At 39.6% G+C, this 22,302-nt stretch overlaps 1 protein-coding gene and 1 long non-coding RNA gene across 8 annotated transcripts in view; one reads left to right on the plus strand and one right to left on the minus strand.

Annotated features, from left to right (window-relative positions):
* Window positions 1-1,191: 1,191 nt before the first annotated feature.
* The window catches only part of LOC137290456 (calcyphosin-like protein), a 45,102-nt gene continuing 23,991 nt past the window's right edge, over window positions 1,192-22,302 (minus strand). For 2 of the 7 annotated variants that reach the window (XM_067821396.1, XM_067821398.1), the window contains exon 5: window positions 12,369-12,814. In XM_067821396.1, coding sequence (XP_067677497.1) covers window positions 12,707-12,814 — 108 coding nt within the window. In that variant the 3' untranslated portion in view covers window positions 12,369-12,706. Of the gene's footprint in view, window positions 1,293-12,368; window positions 12,815-15,266; window positions 17,692-21,251; window positions 21,363-22,302 lie in introns of those variants that run through there. The other 5 variants (XM_067821397.1, XM_067821399.1, XR_010957218.1 and 2 more) reach the window with 4 other exon arrangements.
* On the plus strand, window positions 3,521-14,341 carry LOC137290457 (uncharacterized). The gene is made up of 3 exons (XR_010957220.1): window positions 3,521-3,717; window positions 13,728-13,931; window positions 14,251-14,341. It is a non-coding gene; the product is annotated as an uncharacterized lncRNA (long non-coding RNA).

The following is a 22,302-nucleotide window of genomic DNA, read 5'->3' on the forward strand; positions in this document are numbered from 1 at the left end:
CTTTCATCAGGTAGGGGTGGGGGTGTGTGTGTGTGTGGATGTGTGTGTGTGTAGATGTGTGTGGAAACTGAGTGATGTCAGCTACTGTAATATGAGGGACACGAAATCTCATAGTGTCTACTTTCATCAGGTGGGGGGGGTGTGCGGTGTGTGTGGAAACTGAGTGATGTCAACTACTGTAATATGAGGGACACGAAATCTCATAGTGTCTACTTTCATCAGGTAGGGGTGTGTGTGTGTGTGTGGATGTGTGTGTAGATGTGTGTGGAAATTGAGTGATGTCAGCTACTGTAATATGAGGGACACGAAATCTCATAGTGTCTACTTTCATCAGGTGGGGGGGTGTGCGGTGTGTGTGGAAACTGAGTGATGTCAACTACTGTAATATGAGGGACACGAAATCTCATAGTGTCTACTTTCATCAGGTAGGGGGATGTGTGTGTGTGGAAACTGAGTGATGTCAACTACTGTAATATGAGGGACACTAAATCTCATAGTCTACTTTCATCAAGTGTGTATGTGTGTGTGTGCGTGTGTGCTTACGTATGTACTCTGAAAACATCATGTCCCTCATACTAGAGAAGCTAACATTTGTAAATTTTCATCCTTTGAACTTTGTACTCCAAAGTTTCATAATTAACACATGAAGATGGGGGCTCGAATCGGTCTTCATTACCCACAGTTGCTGTAGTATATGGATAACAGTAGTCAGACTGCTGACTTGTTAACATGTCATTAGATCATATTTATGTTTATGCCTCATATTGCTGTGAGCAGTCATAATAATTAGTTTGTTTTATGAAAGATTCCATCATCTACTTAAGTTAACTCCCCTTGTATAAGTTTCATGGTTAGACCGTCATTGAGATCACATGAAAGTGAGTTTCCAGTGTTACCGTGTGTGACCTTGCTGAGTTTATGTCATCCACTTGGGTCATGTGCTCACTCTATCAACAACTTCCAGTGCAACAGTACTTAGTTTAGGAATGCCCTGGTACAGCTAGAATGTTGCTGACTGCAGCACAGACAACAGCTACAGTATTAGATGAGGAGATATGCTGTGAGAATGTATGGTGCTGCAGTCTAACATAGTTCCTTGAAATGTAAACAACTGAGATAGAGTCTCTATACTGGGTCTCAACTCAGAATTACATCCACCCCTTGGTTTCCTTCTATATCTCCATTTGTTGCTAAAGCTTATATGCTGAGCGCATCATGAGATCAAAGTAGGCTTCATTGTCGATTGATGCACTCACTCCACTGTAATAATTGTGAAATTCTTCTCTCAGTATCTGAAACAAACAAAAGAAACAGTTTATCAGATGTCACAGACGCAACTATGCTGGTAGAAACCTGTCTTTTGATCATAGATATTAACTGAATTTAGTCCTGAAAGAATTATAAGATTCACTGGCTATGAAGATGTGCAAACTTGGAAAATGTTATATGGAGAGCCTCATCATGAAAGATGATTTTTGTCAGTGAATGGTAGCATACAACCAAACTTTGTTACGTCAAACCAAAGGCTGTTTCAAGGGAAAAGTTTGGTCCCTGATGATTTCTTATTAGTTATCCTCTTGTATGTGTATCAAACCAAGAATAACCCCAAGTATTATTGTATATTATACGTCCCTTCAGTTTTGACTTAATTGTGTTTGTCCTGAATCATTCATTACAAAAACACTTAAGGTATGGTCAAGTTGTTGTATGGCATTCATTATTCAGTACTTGCCATGGCAGACTGTTTTATTGCTTGTTCAGAATGTATATCAATCCCGATGAAGCCTGTTCACATGTTGACATTTACAAGCATTGTGTAGAAGTATGTCTATCTTCATGAGATTGCTGCTATAGGGCAACTTTATTGTTTGTCATTTATGGGCAATGGCCTGATACACATTTGAGGCCGAGTGCTGTGACTGTAGAAAGTCAATCTTCAAGGTGGAGAGTAAGACCATCTGTCTGATGAGATCACTCTGTGAATCTGAGCTGGGACATGGAACATTGTTTTAAACTACTCTCATTTACTTCACTGTCTTGTCCAAATCAAAGAGTTATGTACTTACACAGCTATTTCATCATAATGTTACCACAACGAAAAATTGAATAACCTGGTTTTGATTGGAACCTTAAGAACTAATGTTATCACATGTGGATAAAAACAAGAGTGGAAGTGTTACAGCTTCTGAATTAACTGCAATGGAAAAGTGGAAGCAACATTTGCATACACAGTTTAAAGTTTCAAACACTTTCACTGAACCCAAGGAGAGACATATAATATATCTCTTACATCACTTGAGTATTATTTACAAGGTTTCAATACACAGGAATTATGAGAAGTCATTTTTCTCTTTCATGTTGAAATGAAAGACAAGGTAGTCTTGTGTAGACTATCTTTGGACAAGGTGGCTTTGTATAGACTATCCCTCAGACAAAGGTGGCATTATATAGACTATCCATTGGGCAAGGAGGCTTTGTTTATATAGACCATCCCTTAAACAAAGGTGGTTTTGGTTTTTGTTTAGACTAATCTTTGGACAACATGTCTTTGTATTGACTACCCTTTGGACAATGTGGCTTTGTATAGAACATCTTTTGAACATAAATGGTTTGTATCAACTATCAATGGGACAAGGTGTCCTTGTATAGACTATCTGTGAAACAAAGGTGGCTTTATGTAGTCTATCCATTGGGCAAGGTGACTTTGTATAGACTATCGCTGTGGCAGTGACTGTATATACTATCCCTTGGGAGGGTTATTCTTGAGACGATCGCTGATAAGGGAAAATTCTGTGAAAAAAGAGGCTCTGTAAAATCAGTGGGTCACTAGATGTCACTAAATGTTTATAGCAACAGTTACTGTTGTGCAATCTCTGAATGTGTCATTTTTATGGCTGGCTGAACTCTCTACCAACATGAGTGATTCCAGCAGGCAGGGCAATAGAATTTGAGGGGATATATACAGGATATTTATGTTCCTGTTACTTCACATGAAGGTTTTATAGTGATTCTGGTTGTAACTGTTCCCTCAAGAGGTGTGGTTTTTTTCTATAGATGCTTGTACTCGCCACAGTTGTCATGAAAACACCAGGCATTCACAGGTACCTAGAGGTTCATCTGTAAATTATATCTGAAAACAGGCTAAACATTTTCTAACAAGTTCATTTTGTGGGGAATTATTTAGCACTTTGAAATCACATGTTCCTTTTTGTCCATTGTGGGTATGTCATTGTGTCCTTATTCCAGATGTATTCTTGTCAATCACAACTCCACCTGGGAAGTAACTGACGGAGGTGTTGACAGAACCAGTTAAGATTTATGGGCCTAATGCTAACCTTCTCAACAAACCACATGCCATATTAAACTGCCACCAGCTTTATTGGACAATGTGTCATTGATTCAAACTAGCAGGCCTTATAATTATTTTTTCTCTTAAAAGTGCCCCACCTGGCAGGAAACTTGAATATAGTCAGCTTTGCGCCTGCCGACATGTCAGTGTAAATTAGGAAGACAAGAAGAACCTTAGACAGTGAAAGTGTGCTAGTTTGAGGGGAGTTGTTCCAGGTCAGACTCATGTACACAGGGAGATGTACGAAAAAAACATCATACAGATATATCCTTATTGTGCCAGAACAGTGTGGGCCTCCAGAATAACAAGGACTAATTTTACACCAGGTTTAACACCATATCCAGGCACTGGCGTTCTCCAGAACAAATGTAAGATGTTTCTTTTTGTTTGTAGTTTCATGTACTTGGTTTTATGCTGTCATTCAATAAGGATTTCATTATGAACACCTATGCTTGGAAAAATGTCAGAATTTGCATTGAAATAATTTAATATAAATCTGGCAAAGGTTGTAAAGTTGTTTACATCTTGTATATTTATCATGTGAATAGCGTGGTAACAGCCAATGGTAGTTGCACATTAATTCACAACAGCTAAGAATACATGGAACAGTTAAACAAAGACACACTCAGCTCCAAGTGTTGAAGCTTTCTGCAGGTTTCAGGTACTGCCCACAAACTGTCGGAGATGTCTTGAATGGCAGGGTAATGACTTTCTTCAATTAACATCCCTATTTAAGAAAACTATCACTGCGTTAACAGCTAATGTGCATGTTTGGTGATGAGAAAATATTTAATGTGCAAAGTGGAATTAGCAGACATCATCAATGCGACGCCTCTAGTATGATCTCACAAACTGGACACAGTGCATACACAAGGCCAGACTGGCAATCTGCAACTGGGTGATACACTCACTAAAACAAGTAACAAGAATCAGTGCAGGAAGCTCTGGCCTGGTAACAACTCCATGAGTTAACACTGGAAGCAATATGGCAAAATTAAAACATTCACATTTTATACTGACACACTTTGGAAATACATTTATGTTTGTTTTCAGATCATATGTATGATAAAAATGTTAATAAACTAATGAATGTTTGAAACATAAGGAAGGGGTGGGTGTCCCAGTTCCTGTTTGGTGCTTCTGGAAGGGGACAAGATCACAGAAACACATCTTCCCACATTACAGTTGCCAGAGCAAACTATTCTTCAAGCCACAAAGTCATGTGCAATCCCTGCAGTCAGGTGCACAAATGGCATTGGCATCAAGAGCAGCAGTCACTTAGAACAATGCCATGACTGAGTAAAGAAAAAAGAGCATGCTCTTGGGCTACTCAAGGTAGATGTCTACCATATGCCATTTCAAAAGTCACAATCAGCAAACAGAAAGTGTTGCAGACTGTCCTTAACTGTGACAGCTTCCAGTTACTATAGCCTGCCAAGACTGGACTGGCAAACTGCAACCTTCATCTTGTTTGCTTCCACACCAAAATCAGTAATATATTACCAAAGTGTGTAGTATAGTTAGATAGACATACAATCAAATACCTTACCTCTGCTATATCAAAGCTATAAATTCCTGTTTTGGCTGTCAGTCACAATTTACTAACTTTCAGCTGATGTCCTTTTCACTGCCAACATGCCTCTCAGTTGTAAAGATTACCCTATCTGTTGTATGAAATACAGATGTGTATGTGCAAGCCAGGAAATCATCACTTCTTCCAGTTCTGCCCAAATGTAAACATTTGTTGAGGTTTTACCTTAACCGAGGTACACTCACACTGATGGCAAATTGACAACTTGAGGGGAGTATAAGAAGGAAGGTCAGTCACGTTTGTGGACAGGTGTCAAAACATATTGTGGTAGATGGACAATCCCCAAGATCTGCAAACTTTGCAAACATCTAACAAAATACAAGTTTCGTTGGCTGTACACAGCCAGTCTAGGGGTAACAACCCAGACAGATTTAGACAATGTGATCAGCAAACAACGTCTAAAATACCTACTTAACTTAAAATAAATTTTGAGAATAACCAAAACAAGGTGAGCTGACCATTTGAATAGTATAATATACATGGTAATGTAAGGTGTCTATACTATAGCCAGATGACATATCTAGTTACTGATGTCATAGGAGACCTCAGTGCCACTATAACATGAAATAATTTGTTGAATATTACAACACGGAACAGAAATTGACAGTGTGAAATGACATTACGTTTATAAGCCCTGGTAAATGGATTGGTAAATGACGCTTTCTTAAAGATACAGGCAATATCTAACATGAGTGATTTCATAAGATGTGTTAGAACCGGAAGTGACATCAACAATGACTTCAGAACAAGAAGTAATGTCAGAATCCAAAGAAGACACTAACACAACGGTAGTTTTATTTAAGAGAACAATGTTTCACATATCATCACAAATTGACATACTGGCGGTGAAGAGGACGTTGGTCTTAAAAGTTAGGAAATGTATGCCTTGATTGACAGCCTAAATATAGAAGTTATGGCTGTGATGTCACAGGGGTTGTATTATCAGAATTACTAACAGGTAAATTATCTGAACCATCTCAGCGCAGAAAATATACTTGTCCAACAAGGATGGTATTCTAGCTACTGAAGTTCGACATTTCACGTAAGACTTGAAGCTGATGTGAAGCAGACATCACTGTATGTTGGCATCAGGTGACTGGGGAGATTCAGAGTCGGCAAGTAGCAGTGTCAGTGCCTGGATAATAGGATATTACAAGTTACAGTTCGTTCAGTATTAATGACCAGACCTCATGTAGAAATGAAAGAAAGTTTTTCTGCTACCAACAGCCAGTCTAGCTCCCCAACCATCTGACACCATGCTGTCACTGCTCCACCTACCTTGAAGTCCTTCTGTAATTGGAGATAAGGTCAGTGTTAGTACAAGCTCATTTCATCTTTAATGATGTAAGGTAACAACTGATGAATGTTTTCATGTATGGTGTAAGCAAAACATGGCTTATTTGATTCTCTGCAATACCAGTCAAAAAGTGTTCAAATCAAGATTTTGCACAAATAATCTTGCAGTTGTTTCAACAAATATCTTCAGTAAACTAAACACCTACCAATTTCAGATCAGTGATTAGTGTGTGAAAGTCAATAAAAAAAATACTTTCATCCAGTTTACTCAATGTGCGGCACATCTATACAGTGCCAACACCTCGGTCATGACCAACAGCTCTCCTGCAGCAGATGCTCAGATAAACCTCCATGCATGCTGACATCATCACACCCACCACAAGCATTCACTAGTTATACTGGACAGTTACACTTTTGAACTAACTTGAAATACACTTGGGTAACTAGCACTTATACAACACTTCCCAGAACCCTGTATAACAGAAATATTATAATGCATTGTAACATCTCACATATATAATGTATTCTGTGACCTTTTCACAAGAAAATTAGCATTTACTTCACAAACATTGCACTCACAATGTTATAACTTTGCATTTCAAGTCTATCTCCACTTTGTTCATGACCCATGAAGGCCCCGGGATAGAATAGCCTTCAGCAACCCATGCTTGCCATAAAAGGCAACTGTGCTTGCCGTAAGAAGCGACTAACGGGATCACGTGGTCGCACTCGCTGACTTCATTGACACATGTCATCGGTTTCCAGTTGCGCAGATCGATGCTCATGTTGTTGATAACAGGATTGTCTGGTCCAGACTCGATTATTTACAGACTGATGCCATATAGCTGTAATATTGCTGAGTGCGGTGTAAAACTAAACTCACTCACTCCACCTTCTTCATAAACATCATGCCAATTCTAATTTTAATTATAATATTTGTAAATCAATGCAGTGCTCTTTAGTATGTGTTAAGGCTGCTCGTGAGAATAGGACTAACAAACACAGTGATCGCGGTAGGTTTTGTATGAATATGTAGTCCAAATCTTAGGCACTCTGAATATTGTTAAAATTTATTGTTTGTCTGTATGCTGCGATTTTAAGGTACCTTTTAAAATTATGTAGGTCAGAATCTCTGTGTCAAAAACAAAATATTTTTTGCGTGGGGTTATTATTTGTGTGAGTGAAAAATGCATGTTTCTGCATTTACGTGAATACTGAAATACAACCAGACACAGGGTGATTGCTGCTCTTCAATGCAGTGTTGTCAAAAAGGTTTATTGTATTGTTAAAGGAGCATCATAGGATGTGCAAATAAATACTAAACATGCTGACAAGCAGAATTCCACAGAGAAAAAGACATGTATGACTTTTCATATCATTACAAGCATGCTGTTTAAATTTTCATGACATGTATAAAATGTTTGCATAGAGATGGATAAGATACTATTTCAGCCTCAACTGAATTAACTGACAAAAGCTTATCAGATGTTACTAATGATCTTATCTCCACCCCCCACCCCTCCATCTGATCCCCTCCACAATGGTGACCCCATCACATCCCCTTCATATTGGTGACCCCATCTGATCCCCTCCATACTTTTTTCTCTAAATGTCATGTTTTTGTCATGAAGTGTTTCCATTCCATGGATTTATCCTGTTTTCTCTCTGGATCGCAGTACTGGACTGATCACCAATCATCAACCTAAAATGAAAATCTGTAGGATTGTGATTATATCTTTTTAACAGGGTATACCGGGTGGTGACATGAGTAGTCTCATCCAACAGCATTCTTGGACTCTGTCTGAATGAAATCCTTTACATCTGCATTTGTTCATGAGGGTTTGTTTCTCTTCAGCCAGAGAGTGTTCACTGACAGCACATTTTCCCAACTCCTTACGTGCTGTATTACCTTTCCCCGACATTTAATCATGGCATATCATGAGACTTTCTGGTGTACAAACATGGAAGAACATTTATTGCTGCCTCTGTAGAACAAGTTAGATACTAACATAGAAGAAATAGTTCAATAATTTATGTATACAATAAATTATGCCACTATGATTTTGATGATTAACACATTTGATTAACTATTATGAAGTTTGCATGTCATTATAAAACACTTTTGTACATGGATCCATATTTGGAGGAGATCTTTGATTTTGAGACTTTTCATAATTTCAGCAGTTTGCCAACTGCATCAAGATACTGCATGTGATCTTTCATTTCATTGGCAGGTTGATCTTTAAGTCTATGTAGTCTACTGTCTATTTCCCTATACAAGTTTCCTTGGTCACGAGGGGTCCTCCCAGTTTGAGTTGGCACAGCTTGGCCTTCTCTACCTTCTCTATGTTCCTGATGATTTCCGTAAACCTGAACATGTTTGGATGGTGATGAGTGAGTGAAGCATTCAATCTGCTGTGAAGCCCCTCGATGTTGTTGTTAGTCCTGGGACCAAATGTGTCATGGTTCCTCACTGAATGTCCAGGTCGCACTGAATGTCTTGGAGCCGGGAACATCAGGGGAGGAGTTCATAGTGTCAAGCCAAGCATCCTGAACTTGCTGAAGAGGCAGAAGTGGGAGAGCAGCAGCTCGTAATACCCAACATTCAACAAGAGGATATTCTCTGTACATGACAGCAAGTCCAAGCTCTTGCGTTTTTCTCCAGATGGCCTGCACATAGAGACAAAAGCACTCCTTTACTTCATCGTCTGGAAACTCAAGCTCAACAGGAATAGCAACCATCTCAAAGCCCACTTGAAACTTGAAAAGGCTGAAAAGGTGCTGGTATGTTGCTTGACGACAGTCTGGGAGCAGGGCATATGCCAAGGGAAAGGTTGTTGTCCCTCTCCTGACATGGATGACAAACAACTGGTCCCAAAGGTTGAAACATGCTGTGAATGTTCCGTCTATGTAGATAACTGTTGCAGATTGAAGCACTGGCAGCTGTTCATCTGTTGAGTAGATGAGCATCTTGTCCTTACCATCACTGAAAAGCAGAAATCTGTCACTGTCATATGTGAAAATCAATGGAGCCGTGAGGCTGACCTCGGTTCTGGTCTGGGGAAACTTGGGGATGATGTGGCTTCTGTGTCAATAAAGACACTCTCGACTGAAGGGAAGGAGGGAAGAGTTCCAACAGCAGTTGCACCAAGTTGAGTCACCTCATTGTTGTCAGCATAGTTGATGTTGCTTCATCCCCTGCTCCCATTTTCAGTCTGGTCACAAAACAGAGGCGATGGACATCTTCTGGATAATGGTCGTGATCAGTCACATTCCGGACGTTGACTGTCGTGCATTTGCTGTTGCACATTTTTTCTCTACATCTCCAATTGGTACAGGTCTGTCCGTGCTTGTTCTTGTAACACAGGTAACCCTGAAAGAGCTCCTGGATACTGCCTCATGAACTGGTGATATATGCCACTTGCTGAAGGCCTGCCATAATGGTGATCGTAAAGATCAGTCAAAGGTTAATAAATACATTCGGATTAATCATAGTTACAACAGTTATTACTACATTTTTCAAAATAAATACGTAAATCTGAGTAGGTAAATTAATTCTTCTTTCAAGTGATCATGAAGTTACCTTCACAAAGTGATTATTTTTTAAACCATTTACCTTGAGTAGGTTAATTACTTTATCCTTTTGAGTTTCATTAAGTTACCTCCACAACTTTCAGTTAAATAGTTATTCCCTAATTAGCTAGGGTTAATCCGTTCTCAGAGATAGGGGTGTATGATATGTTTTCTTTGTTAATTATTTACTCTAGTTTCTCACAACTGGGAGTCTCACGACTGGAAGTTCTCACAAATGGGAGTAGACATGGTTCATACTTACATCTATCACAGCAATGTGTATTGATTGTATTTGTTGAGTCATCTATCAAATATATGGCATGTTCCAGTCTGGTGACCACTTACCAAAGCCTTAAACCCTGACTTAACATTACAGCCTGATGGAAAAAGTCCTTCATAGTTCCAGATTGTGTTTGTGGGAGCATGTTTGTACTCATGCTGTGTAACACTGGTTTCTTAATGCCAACCACAACACCTGGAACGTTTACTATGTATTACTCTGTCTGGAGCTGACAAACCAGTATGGAGAGGAAAGTCAGCTCTCAAGGCATGTCTCCACATGTGTTAATGGTATAATGGTGTAATTTAGTTAACCAATTTTGTCGCGTTTTTTCGGCAGTTAGGGGAAATGGGTTGGACATCTAATTTCACAAAGCAAAAAATGAGATTTTACAATTTTGAAAAAGACTGAGCTTGGCAGATGGAAATAGGCTAATGAAGATCATACAAAAATGGTCTCTCAAATTTCAGAAATCATGGGAAAAACAGTTATGAAATTATTTGGGGTGCAATCAGATTCCTAAGCTGTAGACAATATATTATTTCATAATTTTGTTTATGCAAGAAAGGTGCTTTATTGAAAATGATAAGGATTATGGCTGAAGCAAATTTGGGATGATATAGGGCTGATTAAAGGTAATAAACTTAGACTTATCGACAGTTCAAAACATCTCTTAATATGTCCCAGTACATGACTTATGTATCTAATAGAGAACATCACAGTTTATTGGCAAAGATTAAATGTGGCCCCCTTCCTCTTGAAATTGAAGTTGACTGCTATTCAAAAGCAAAAATCCCAATAACTGACTGTATCTGTAAACACGGTAATGCTAATAGCATTGAAGACAAGGATCATTTTCTAACAGCATGTAACCGTTAACAGACCTTGTTTCTTATACAGTCTGACATCTTATCTATCCCTGGTGTCTAAAAGGCCCATGTTGGCCGGGTGATCTGTGATTTTACAACATTGCCTTTTATGATTTTATGAGCCTGATAAGTGTTAACTGCAGTGATTGAAGTTGTGCACTGCATATTGTCAATAGCAGACAGGCAGACATATAAGTGTCCTTAAACTAGACATTGTGTTTTCTCTGTAGCAGACTCTGCTTATCACAATCAACATGTTTTTGTGGGGTTTTTATATGTAACGAGTAGATTATTTACTTGTACACATGTACACAACCAAGACTAGACTCATGACCTTAGACATACTCTGGGCAGGCATACTGTTTCCAGCTCTGCAACCTTTTCTCTGGCATGCGTTATGAGCGCAGCACAGCATAGCTGCTGAAACCACTTTTTCCCCCTGCATTGGGCCAACATTAGTGAATCATTTGAACTCTGATTTCGCAGGCTTTTTTTCATCATGTTTTTTTTTACTTTATAGGTTGAATTGGCATTTTCGATGATTTTTTTTGGCAAACGGAAAGGTATCAGAATCTGCAAAGTTGTGTTTTACGTTGTGTGTGACCTTTAACATCTGTGTAAGGCACAACTAAAACTTCCTCACTAAATTAGTTCGGAACCAAGATAGCCTTATTGTTTTCCATTATCAGCTTCTATTTAACATCAATACACATCTTCATACTTATGCATTGCCTTCATATTTGGTAAAGGCTGTTATCAGAATCAACACTTGAACAATAAGGACACACTGCAGATTTCACAGAAAGCTATGATTCCCTGGGACAGTATACAACCCACTGTTACTACATACACAACTGAGTGGACGTCTCTGATTACCGGTACCATTTCCACCTGGCTTCATGCTGGAACAAGCATGGAACAATACCATGTCTCTAATCCTGACAAGGTGTTTGCAACATACATGGCTTTGATCTTCTGGATCAAGGCAGCTAATCTAAAGCTCTAGTTCAGCTTAGATTCTAACAATCATGCTGATTGTGCATGTGGGAAATGCTAATCGTAGGATGACTGTAAGGATGACTGTACCCTAGACTGATTGTAATGTTATTCCTGGTCTGGGCAAGAGAGCAAAGTACTTCATGCTATTAATATTGATAAACTAACATTGTATGCCTAAAGCCAAAATAAATTTCCATTGAAAACAGATATTTTTCAAAATCCAGACAATTTAGTTTGTAGTCAAGTAATAAATTAATTTCTGTAAAAACATACAAACCATACACACTCTATTTCCTCATTTATAATGTGTCCAGCAAATTTTAACGAAAAAAAAATCATTTCGTGTTTATGTAATTGTTTTCATAGGCAAGAACATCTTAGAAATTACATAACAGTGGACTGGACAATAGCCATTACTTGCATAAGCAGATTTATTAGTAAGGGAACACATTGGACCTCTGTAACACATGTAGACAGTCATGGTTATATTGGAGCAGTTGTCCCACTGCCAGAATCTACAGATTAGAACTTGGCAAGAATATGTAAGAATTGGAACATAACAGAGTTGTTCAGTCTCATTGCATCTATCCATTTGTAATGGTATACAGGAGACGTCTGTTCCACTGAACGACTGTAGTCGCACAACTCTCACTAGACCCTGTTCCTAATCCCCAAGTGACAAATATTTGGTGACACAACTTGTTTACTTCAGCTCTTTTGGAGCTACCATCGAGGTGAAGGTCATCTGACTATGTTGTCAGTTTCCAAGCTTGCCTCATCATCAGATCAAAGTACACATCACTGTCAACTGAGGCACTGACACCAGCGTAGTAGTTGACAAACTCATCACCAGTAATCTGAAACAGAGGAATATGGTGACAGTGATAGCCTGGGTTCCACCAGACGCCCCACACCACTTTGACTGGAGACTGCTATGCTTTGGCAAAGACAGAACACCTTTTGTTTTAGTTGATGGTTAATTAAACTGGGCCTCAAGGCACTAAGGTGATCGTAAGTCACTATGGTAACCTTAGTGTAATGTTAAAGAAGGGAGTTAAGGTTAATCTTAGTAAAGGTTGCTTCATGAAAGGAGACTCTGGTTGGTAGTGGTCACTATCACATCCAGGGATTGCTTTTTTGTAAACCTGTTTTTTTCTCTAACCTCTGGATCATTCCTATGGCTTTCATGCCCTGGATAGGGAAAACAAAAATATGTAAAGGATGATAGACATACAGACATTCTGTCCATCAAATAACTTCAGGATTTTATTTTGTATGTAAGTCAGTTATTAAATAATGGGTAACCACAGGAATGGATAGGACTGTTGAGTGTGGGCTTACCAAAATACAGGCCATGGAGATTTTGAGGATGGAACTCTAATAATTCCTTTACTAACTTCAGACAAATATAAAGGTGTGAAGAAGTGATAAAAGGTGAATTTGCCATAAAATCTCCAGTCAATGCAATGTGGATAACAAATTTGTGATATTAGAAATTTCTGTTGCAGTTTCAAAGAAAAAGATCTGAGATATTAGACTGTCAAGTGAAAATGGTTGAGCCATGCAAATGACATTACATTCATGCTAAAAGTTACATTCATGCATAACAAAAACTGATCTCTCTACACTAGGACAAATAATAAAGTTATGACAGAGGAAAAGAAAATTATGATTGTATATTAGTATGGGACAAATGTGTGGAAGGTATTTGTTACAATGTATCTTCTATTTGCTGGATTTGTAATACGTATTACCTTGTGTCTGTTCCAGTGGCAGAAAGTCGGACAGAAAGAATCATGCAGAGGTGATGACATCACAGCAGCATGCTGGCAACCAACATGACATGTGGGGAGCGCCCACTCACACACATCAGCCATATTCCACAACATGGACAGCACAGCAAGTCAAAAAAAAACATGCATCACATGTCTTTGTCCTTGAAGGTGTCATTTGTCCAAGCAAGCCGAAAAGATTGTAAGTATCATGACACAGGTCAGTTAAACTGCTGGTCTAAAGGTCTGTGGCCAGCTGAATTAGCACTGATCTAGCCACTAGCTCAGGTCTGTGACATAACTGGTATTCTGTAGTTTGATGACTAAATACCTGAGGGTACTGTAAATGATCAACAAGCCAAGTGATATTTCTGCAATATTAATAAGACAAACTGCATGACAGGAAAAATACTGATTTATTCATATTGTGTTCTCGCTGTCTAAGGTTAACACAAGTAACAGTTGGCTAGCCAAGCTAGAGACTAGATTACTTTCTATAATATTTTTACTTTCATCTTCAGCAAGTGACATACATGAAGACAAGCCCCAGAAGAGGAATGTATGAATATCTCTCAGAGTATTTTCATTGTGCCATGTACAGTTACACATTCCCTGCTATTATATTCTGAGAAACACATGGTGTGAGAAAATCCACAAGCCCCTACCCAAGAGATAATACTGAGTACCGTCATCATGGTTCGTAGGTATAGGTTCACCCACCCCTGTCCAATGATGTCCTATATCTCAGCTCATTAGAAGTGGCTACATATACACACATATTCACTGTGCACTGGTTTGACTAACTGCCCAGTAGCCTGTGCCTGTGATAAAGGGATAATGTGATGACACTCTGTGATTGATTACATGACTCAGTACCCACACTGTGTGGATTGTTGCTACAGAGCAAGAAAGTCACATTTAAGAAACAGGAATTAAAAATGGTGTGCCTCAGCCAGCAATGGGCATGGTTGAGTGATCAAGTGAATGTGGCTCTCCCGATAATGCTGATCAATGTTACCATAAATAATGGATATCAAACTATCTGCCTAACATTGGTACTGAAGCATATTTTATAAATTATTTATGACTATGCAACCAATTATTTCTTTGAAGCACTTTAACTTATGGGAGAGTCAAAGGAAATCAATGTTTAGTCCTTTTCTGATAACAGTTTGAGATGAGAGCTATTGCTGCTTCAGTTATTATGTTCACATTCCTGCTAAATTAAAAAGAAGCAATTCAGTCAAATAACCATTCACTGCATGGTTATACTTACATGCTGTCTCATATGTGATGCCTAACAACTCTTTCCATTTCATGGCTGTGCAAACTCTTTGACTAGATTTTACCAAATTTGTATTGTGGTAATGACATTTTGATAAATTTTATGTAAAATTCTTGTCCAAATGTCTTTACTGATGCAATATACAAATCATACAAACTAAAGTAGTTTACATGAAGACCTAAAAAATATAAATAAATTAATAAAATTTTCTTAAGAACAAAACCTGAAATTGCCCTTTTCCACAGAATGACCCATTAGCATGTATCATATTTCAGAACAGATGCCATACATAGGATTCAAAATAATACAATCTACAATAAAAGTAGAAAATGCAAGATTAAATAATAAAATGAACATAAAAGGGTTAATGTTAACTAAAATCTTCAGTGAGAATATAGTCGCACATCATATGTCAACTTCAAAAACAACGGGTAATGATTCCCTTACTCACTGTGGCTTTTGCAGGGACAAGGTCTGTACTTGAAATGTGGCTTTAGTGGCAATGGGTATTTTTTAAGTGTGGCTCTCCTAGGCGAACAGACTTCCTCTACTACAGACTGCAGGCATATTGCAGAGTCAACAAAGCAAATACACATTACAAAATACCTATGTCAGTCCACACAGATGTAAAACCACACTGGATTCTCAGCTTAACAATTTATCTTTCTGCAAAATTTTGTTGAATGCATATCCATGGAAACAAAAATAAGAGCAAAAGGCCAAAGTCTAAAGATAAAAGAGAGAATGGGTATAAAAGAGGGATGTGTCACTTTCAGTTACAGCTCCTCTATTCCAAACTGTTTGATCCACAGGGGAGGGTGGACTGGGGAGAATAGAAGGTGCACATATCATCTGAAGCACATGTTTAAACACTGAGATGAGTTACAGCTCCTCTATTCCAAACTGTTTGATCCACAGGGGAGGGTGGACTGGGGAGAATAGGAGGTGCACATATCATCTGAAGCACATGTTTAAACACTGAGATGAGTTACAGCTCCTCTATTCAAAACTGTTTGATCCACAGGGGAGGGTGGACTGGGGAGAATAGGAGGTGCACATGTCATCTGAAGCACATGTTTAAACACTGAGATGAGTTACAGCTCCTCTATTCAAAACTGTTTGATCCACAGGGGAGGGTGGACTGGGGAGAATAGGAGGTGCACATATCATCTGAAGTACATGTTTAAACACTGAGATGAGTTACAGCTCCTCTATTCCAAACTGTTTGATCCACAGGGGAGGGTGGACTGGGGAGAATAGGAGGTGCACATATCATCTGAAGCACATGTTTAAACACTGAGATGAGTTACAGCTCCTCTATTCCAAACTGTTTGATCCACAGGGGAGGGTGGACTGGGGAGAATAGGAGGTGCACATGTCATCTGAAGCACATGTTTAAACACTGAGATAAGTTACAGCTACACCTGGAGTGAGGCATGTAACTGTATCATTAGGTAATATTTTAATCACAGGTGACACTGTATCAGACACAAGCACAGGCACTGATTGAAGAGTCAGTCAAGAGGTAGAATGTTGTGTCATGCTTGAAGCGTCATGCATGAAGAGTCAAGCAGCAAAATGTGTCATGTGTGAACACTCAGTAGAAAGTTGCGTCAACATTTGGCTCTGGAGATCTGTAAGAGACACAAACATCTTGGCTTTTTCAAAATGACAGAAAGGAAGAGTGTAACCACCAAATGACAGAGCGACTGATGAGTTCATTTCCTATCTCCAACCTACAAGAAATCACAGACAAAGAAATAGAACACCAATAAGTATTTTAAAGTTTATTTGTAAGAATTAACACATACTGTCAAACGGTATGGATGTTTGATATAGTAATTCAATACAACTATGGTGATATCAAAAGATACCCTGATTAAAAACTGACAGCACAATACTGGATTGTGACAAGAGACAATAACAAGATGTAAAGTGAAAAGTCATGCAACATGCAGATGTGACTAAGTCCCTTTACAACTTATGCTACAACATCCTTCCTCCTGCATCCAGGCAAGGAGCTAACTGCATCTACAACTGCGAGTAAAACCAACAGTAACCATGGTAACAATTTGTATGATAAAAGGTCACATACCTGCAATGCGTATGTACTTCAAGTTAAAAGTTAAATAAATGTGGTTTGACTTCATTCTGCAAGTGCCCCTTTTGACAACATATGGTTTGCAACTGACAGCGTGTAGTGGTCTGGCTTGCTCCACCAGACTGTGAGACAGTGGCAACAGTGCTTGGAGGAAGCAGTGAGGAGGAAGAGAGACAGGGAGGAAGACATTTACATTTACAACAAATCATTTACACAGTATCTACACATTACAGTACATATACAGGTGGATATTTTACAATGTTTACATCTACAAATGATACCATCTTAAATACACAAATCTGTTAGATGATGTTTCCAAAAAATGATTTACCCCCAAAATATGCCAGTATCTTATAGAACACTGCTGTCACATCTTGAACAAGATATGTTTCAAGCTAATAAATGTTCTACATGTAGACTACACAATACAGAGGTGATGGAGGACAGTTGGGAAGGCACTGAAATGACACTGGTTTATAGCTTCCAGGCTTGTCGCATCATCAGGTCAAAGTAAGCGTCACTGTCGACAGACGCACTCACACCACTGTAGTAATTCTGAAACTCCTCAGCTTCAATCTGAAACAAGCAGTGTGGGTGAAGACTGGTGCTTACAGTGCAGCAGGCAGAAGAAGGAGGAATTCAGCCCCTTTATTTACAAAGATTACAGACAGGGCAACATAGCTTTCGCAACCACATATTTCATTTTACACAAATTTATCAGGTCTGTTTAGGAAAGAGTTCACAAAATTTACAATAAGAATTTGTTTCACATTTTGTGTATGTCATCACCATGCCTGTCTGAAATCTGGTGAAACAACATGGATATATTTTAAGGAGTAGAAACATCTAAAAATATGATGTCATGCAAAACTACGATATCTGTTGCGATTGTTACAAAATACAGATCATAAGCAGCAGGTGCAGGCTGGGAGAAGCAAGAAGCATGGCAAAAGCAGCAGATAGTAGTGCAGATGGCAGATCAGCAGGCAGTATGACACAATGAAGCATTGTCAAGAAACTGTATCAGGATATAAGGAATGTATACCCCATATAGACAGAAAAAAGTAAACTCTGATAAATGTATTGTTGTGGATTTATGTTTTTGAGAATGCCCTTAAGTACCTTGAAGTTTAAACACAGCATATTCCTTCATTTGCATCAGCATATAATTGAACTAGTTCCCCTCTGACATACACATATTAACCCTTCCGACTGGCAACCAACACCCTGTGGTCCAGATCATGATACACACTAGACCCTTCAGGCTGGCAACCAATACCCTGTAGTCCAGACCATGACACACACAAGACCCTTCCGACTGGCAACCAATACCCTGTGGTCCAAACCATGACACACACTAGATCCTTCAGACTGGCAACCAATACATGTAGTCAAGACCATGGTACACACTAGATCCTTCAGACTGGCAACCAATACCATGTAGTCCAGATTATGACACACACTACACCCTTCCGACTGGCAACCAATACCTAGAGGTCCGGACCATGGTACACACTAGACCCTTCCGACTGGCAACCAATACCTAGAGGTCCGGACCATGGTACACACTAGACCCTTCCGACTGGCAACCAATACCTAGAGGTCCGGACCATGGTACACACTAGACCCTTCAGACTGGCAACCAATACCATGTAGTCCATATTATGACACACACTAGACCCTTCCGACTGGCAACCAATACCTAGAGGTCCGGACCATGGTACACACTAGACCCTTCAGACTGGCAACCAATACCTGTAGTCAAGACCATGGTACACACTAGATCCTTCAGACTGGCAACCAATACCATGTAGTCCATATTATGACACACACTACACCCTTCTGACTGGCAACCAATACCTAGAGGTCCGGACCATGGTACACACTAGACCCTTCAGACTGGCAACCAATACCTAGAGGTCCGGACCATGGTACACACTAGACCCTTCAGACTGGCAACCAATACCTAGAGGTCCGGACCATGGTACACACTAGATCCTTCAGACTGGCAACCAATACCATGTAGTCCATATTATGACACACACTAGACCCTTCCGACTGGCAACCAATACCTAGAGGTCCGGACCATGGTACACACTAGACCCTTCAGACTGGCAACCAATACCTGTAGTCAAGACCATGGTACACACTAGATCCTTCAGACTGGCAACCAATACCATGTAGTCCATATTATGACACACACTAGACCCTTCCGACTGGCAACCAATACCTAGAGGTCCGGACCATGGTACACACTAGACCCTTCAGACTGGCAACCAATACCTGTAGTCAAGACCATGGTACACACTAGATCCTTCAGACTGGCAACCAATACCATGTAGTCCATATTATGACACACACTAGACCCTTCCGACTGGCAACCAATACCTAGAGGTCCGGACCATGGTACACACTAGACCCTTCAGACTGGCAACCAATACCTAGAGGTCCGGACCATGGTACACACTAGACCCTTCAGACTGGCAACCAATACCTAGAGGTCCGGACCATGGTACACACTAGACCCTTCAGGCTGGCAACCAATACCTGTAGTCAAGACCATGGTACACACTAGATCCTTCAGACTGGCAACCAATACCATGTAGTCCAGATTATGACACACACTACACCCTTCTGACTGGCAACCAATACCTAGAGGTCCGGACCATGGTACACACTAGACCCTTCAGACTGGCAACCAATACCTGTAGTCAAGACCATGGTACACACTAGATCCTTCAGACTGGCAACCAATACCTACAGGTCCGGACCCTGATACACACTAGACCGTTCAGGCTGGCAACCAATACCTGTAGTCAAGGCCTTGGTACACACTAGATCCTTCAGACTGGCACTCAACACCCTGTAGTCCAGATTATGACACACACTAGATCCTTCAGAGTGGCAACCAATACCTGTAGTCTAGACCATGATACACACTAGACCCTTCAGAGTGGCAACCATATAGCTTAGAACATATGAAATACTAGAACCCATGAAACCAGTGAGAGATGGTGACATTCCTCCATGACACAAACATAAGTGACTGCCCTAATGGTTCACATCATCTAGAAGAAGATCAGTGAAGTATCCCTGGCTTCTCACAAATCACAAGGCCCTGCAGTCATGTGGAAGACTGGCAGCTAACTGCATGCTAGATTCGTTTCCCCATCTTAGTAAGTTTCATTGAAACATCTGTACTGACACACTTCATATGGAAATATGTTGTGAATTGTTGGCACAACATTGTTTTTGACAAGACCAACCTTCACTATATCAAACAAATACAACTGCTGCCTTTAACTTTGAGTAACTACAAGACATCTAGGCCATAAACTTCACGGTAATAGTGTAGTACCATTGACATGGTCAACAAAACACATCTGTCTCCCAACCATGAGACAGGAAGACGCAAAACTAATGATACTACCCACCTTTATTTGACACAACCAGTGACACCAAGTCGTCAAAAGTTATCTACCACTCCAAGCGTAGAGACCACATAAATGTCAGGATGATGCAAGGGAGACAACTGTTTCAATGGGTCTGTTACAGACATAGTAACTGACCATAATACCATAATAGAGTATCAACACAGTGGCTAAGCTGGCTCCATGCATGTTTGTATACACAACACCAGAAGACAATATTTCATTGGTATACTTATTAGTTAATTTTTATTGTTTAGTACATGTGAAGACTGTTAGTCCTTGTTAGTCCAGGCATGCTTGGTGTGAGGAAGACACTAAACTGACTTCTGTCCACGTCTACCAAGAACCTCAGCTGAAATGTTGCAGTATATCACTCACAGTTAACTGTTCAAGTTACAACAAGTGTCAAGCATACAAAACACATACCTCATAGAGAAAACCTATGACTAATCAAACTATTCATTTCATTTTCAAAAGAAATAGACTGAACTTGCTTACTTGCTCAAAAATATATCTTCCCATTCTATTATGACAGCAAACATACATTCCTTACAGTAGACCTGTTATCAGGATTTATGTAAGCGCTTTACAAACAAGCCTGGCTTTTATCTTCATTTCCATTACAATGCCATTTATAACTGACACCACCAGTTACATCCTGTCATCCTTCTGTACCACCACTCCTCCCAGGACAATACAACTTACTAAGAGTTTTCACAGTTTCCATGCAGTTCTCATCATGAGATCGAAGTATGCGTCACTGTCTATGTAGGCACTTACACCAGCATAGTAGGCTTCAAACTCTTCTGGTGTGATCTGGAGTTAATATCACAGTTGAATACACAGCTGCACTATAACTTCAAATCCATGAACCTCCCCCAAGTCATAATCTATATACAAGAAAGCGCACTGCTAGTTAAGATGACAGAGTAAGCTACTGGATCTTAAGCACTACACGTCTAAGAGTACAGTTACACATGAACAGCTCAAATCAAGGCATCTGCCTCATACTGTGCAACAAGCAAAGCATACAGAGATTGTATATCACAATGTAGGTCTTCCCATCCTGCTGGCTACCCACCACACTAAACTGGTATTTTATTAGTCATTAAGTGTTATGACACAATGTATAGTGTCCGGTGTCAGACTGGTGGTAGAAAGCTCTGATTTCCTATGACAATCAGGGTCACATACACGACAGTTGGTGTCACAAATGACAGTCAGGGTTATAAATACATGTGTTATGTGTATGACAGCCTCTGTCAGACAAGCACACAAACAGAAAGTAACAGGAATTAACATGTTTATCACAATTTGGATTGTCAAGCAAAAGTCATCAACTGAAATATTGTCACTTGCTAGTGAACTACACTACAATATTCAGTGTGTCAATAACACTGAGAAAACAATAAAAGTCTCACACATAAGAGTGGAGTCATGATTATTCTAGAAAACAGCAAGGACAAATTCTTCTTAGAGCAGCAGTGAAAAGAGGCCAGCAGGTTAATATGAGAAGCACAATGACAAGCTGAAACTGAATTGTCCACACTATTGTGGTTCAGATTTTTGCTTTATGTTACACATGAGCAAAACAGCCAAATTACACATTCCCATGCAAGCACCTGCTAAAGCAGAAACAAAACACAACAGTTCACCACTAAAACGTGGTATGTCCCTGACATCACTTTAAAATCCCATCAAAGCGTCCTGATGGTGTGTCATTGTAGTATTGCTGTCAGTTGGTGTTACTTGTGTC

Source organism: Haliotis asinina, chromosome 7 (assembly GCF_037392515.1).
Source record: "Haliotis asinina isolate JCU_RB_2024 chromosome 7, JCU_Hal_asi_v2, whole genome shotgun sequence".
NCBI lineage: Eukaryota > Metazoa > Mollusca > Gastropoda > Lepetellida > Haliotidae > Haliotis > Haliotis asinina.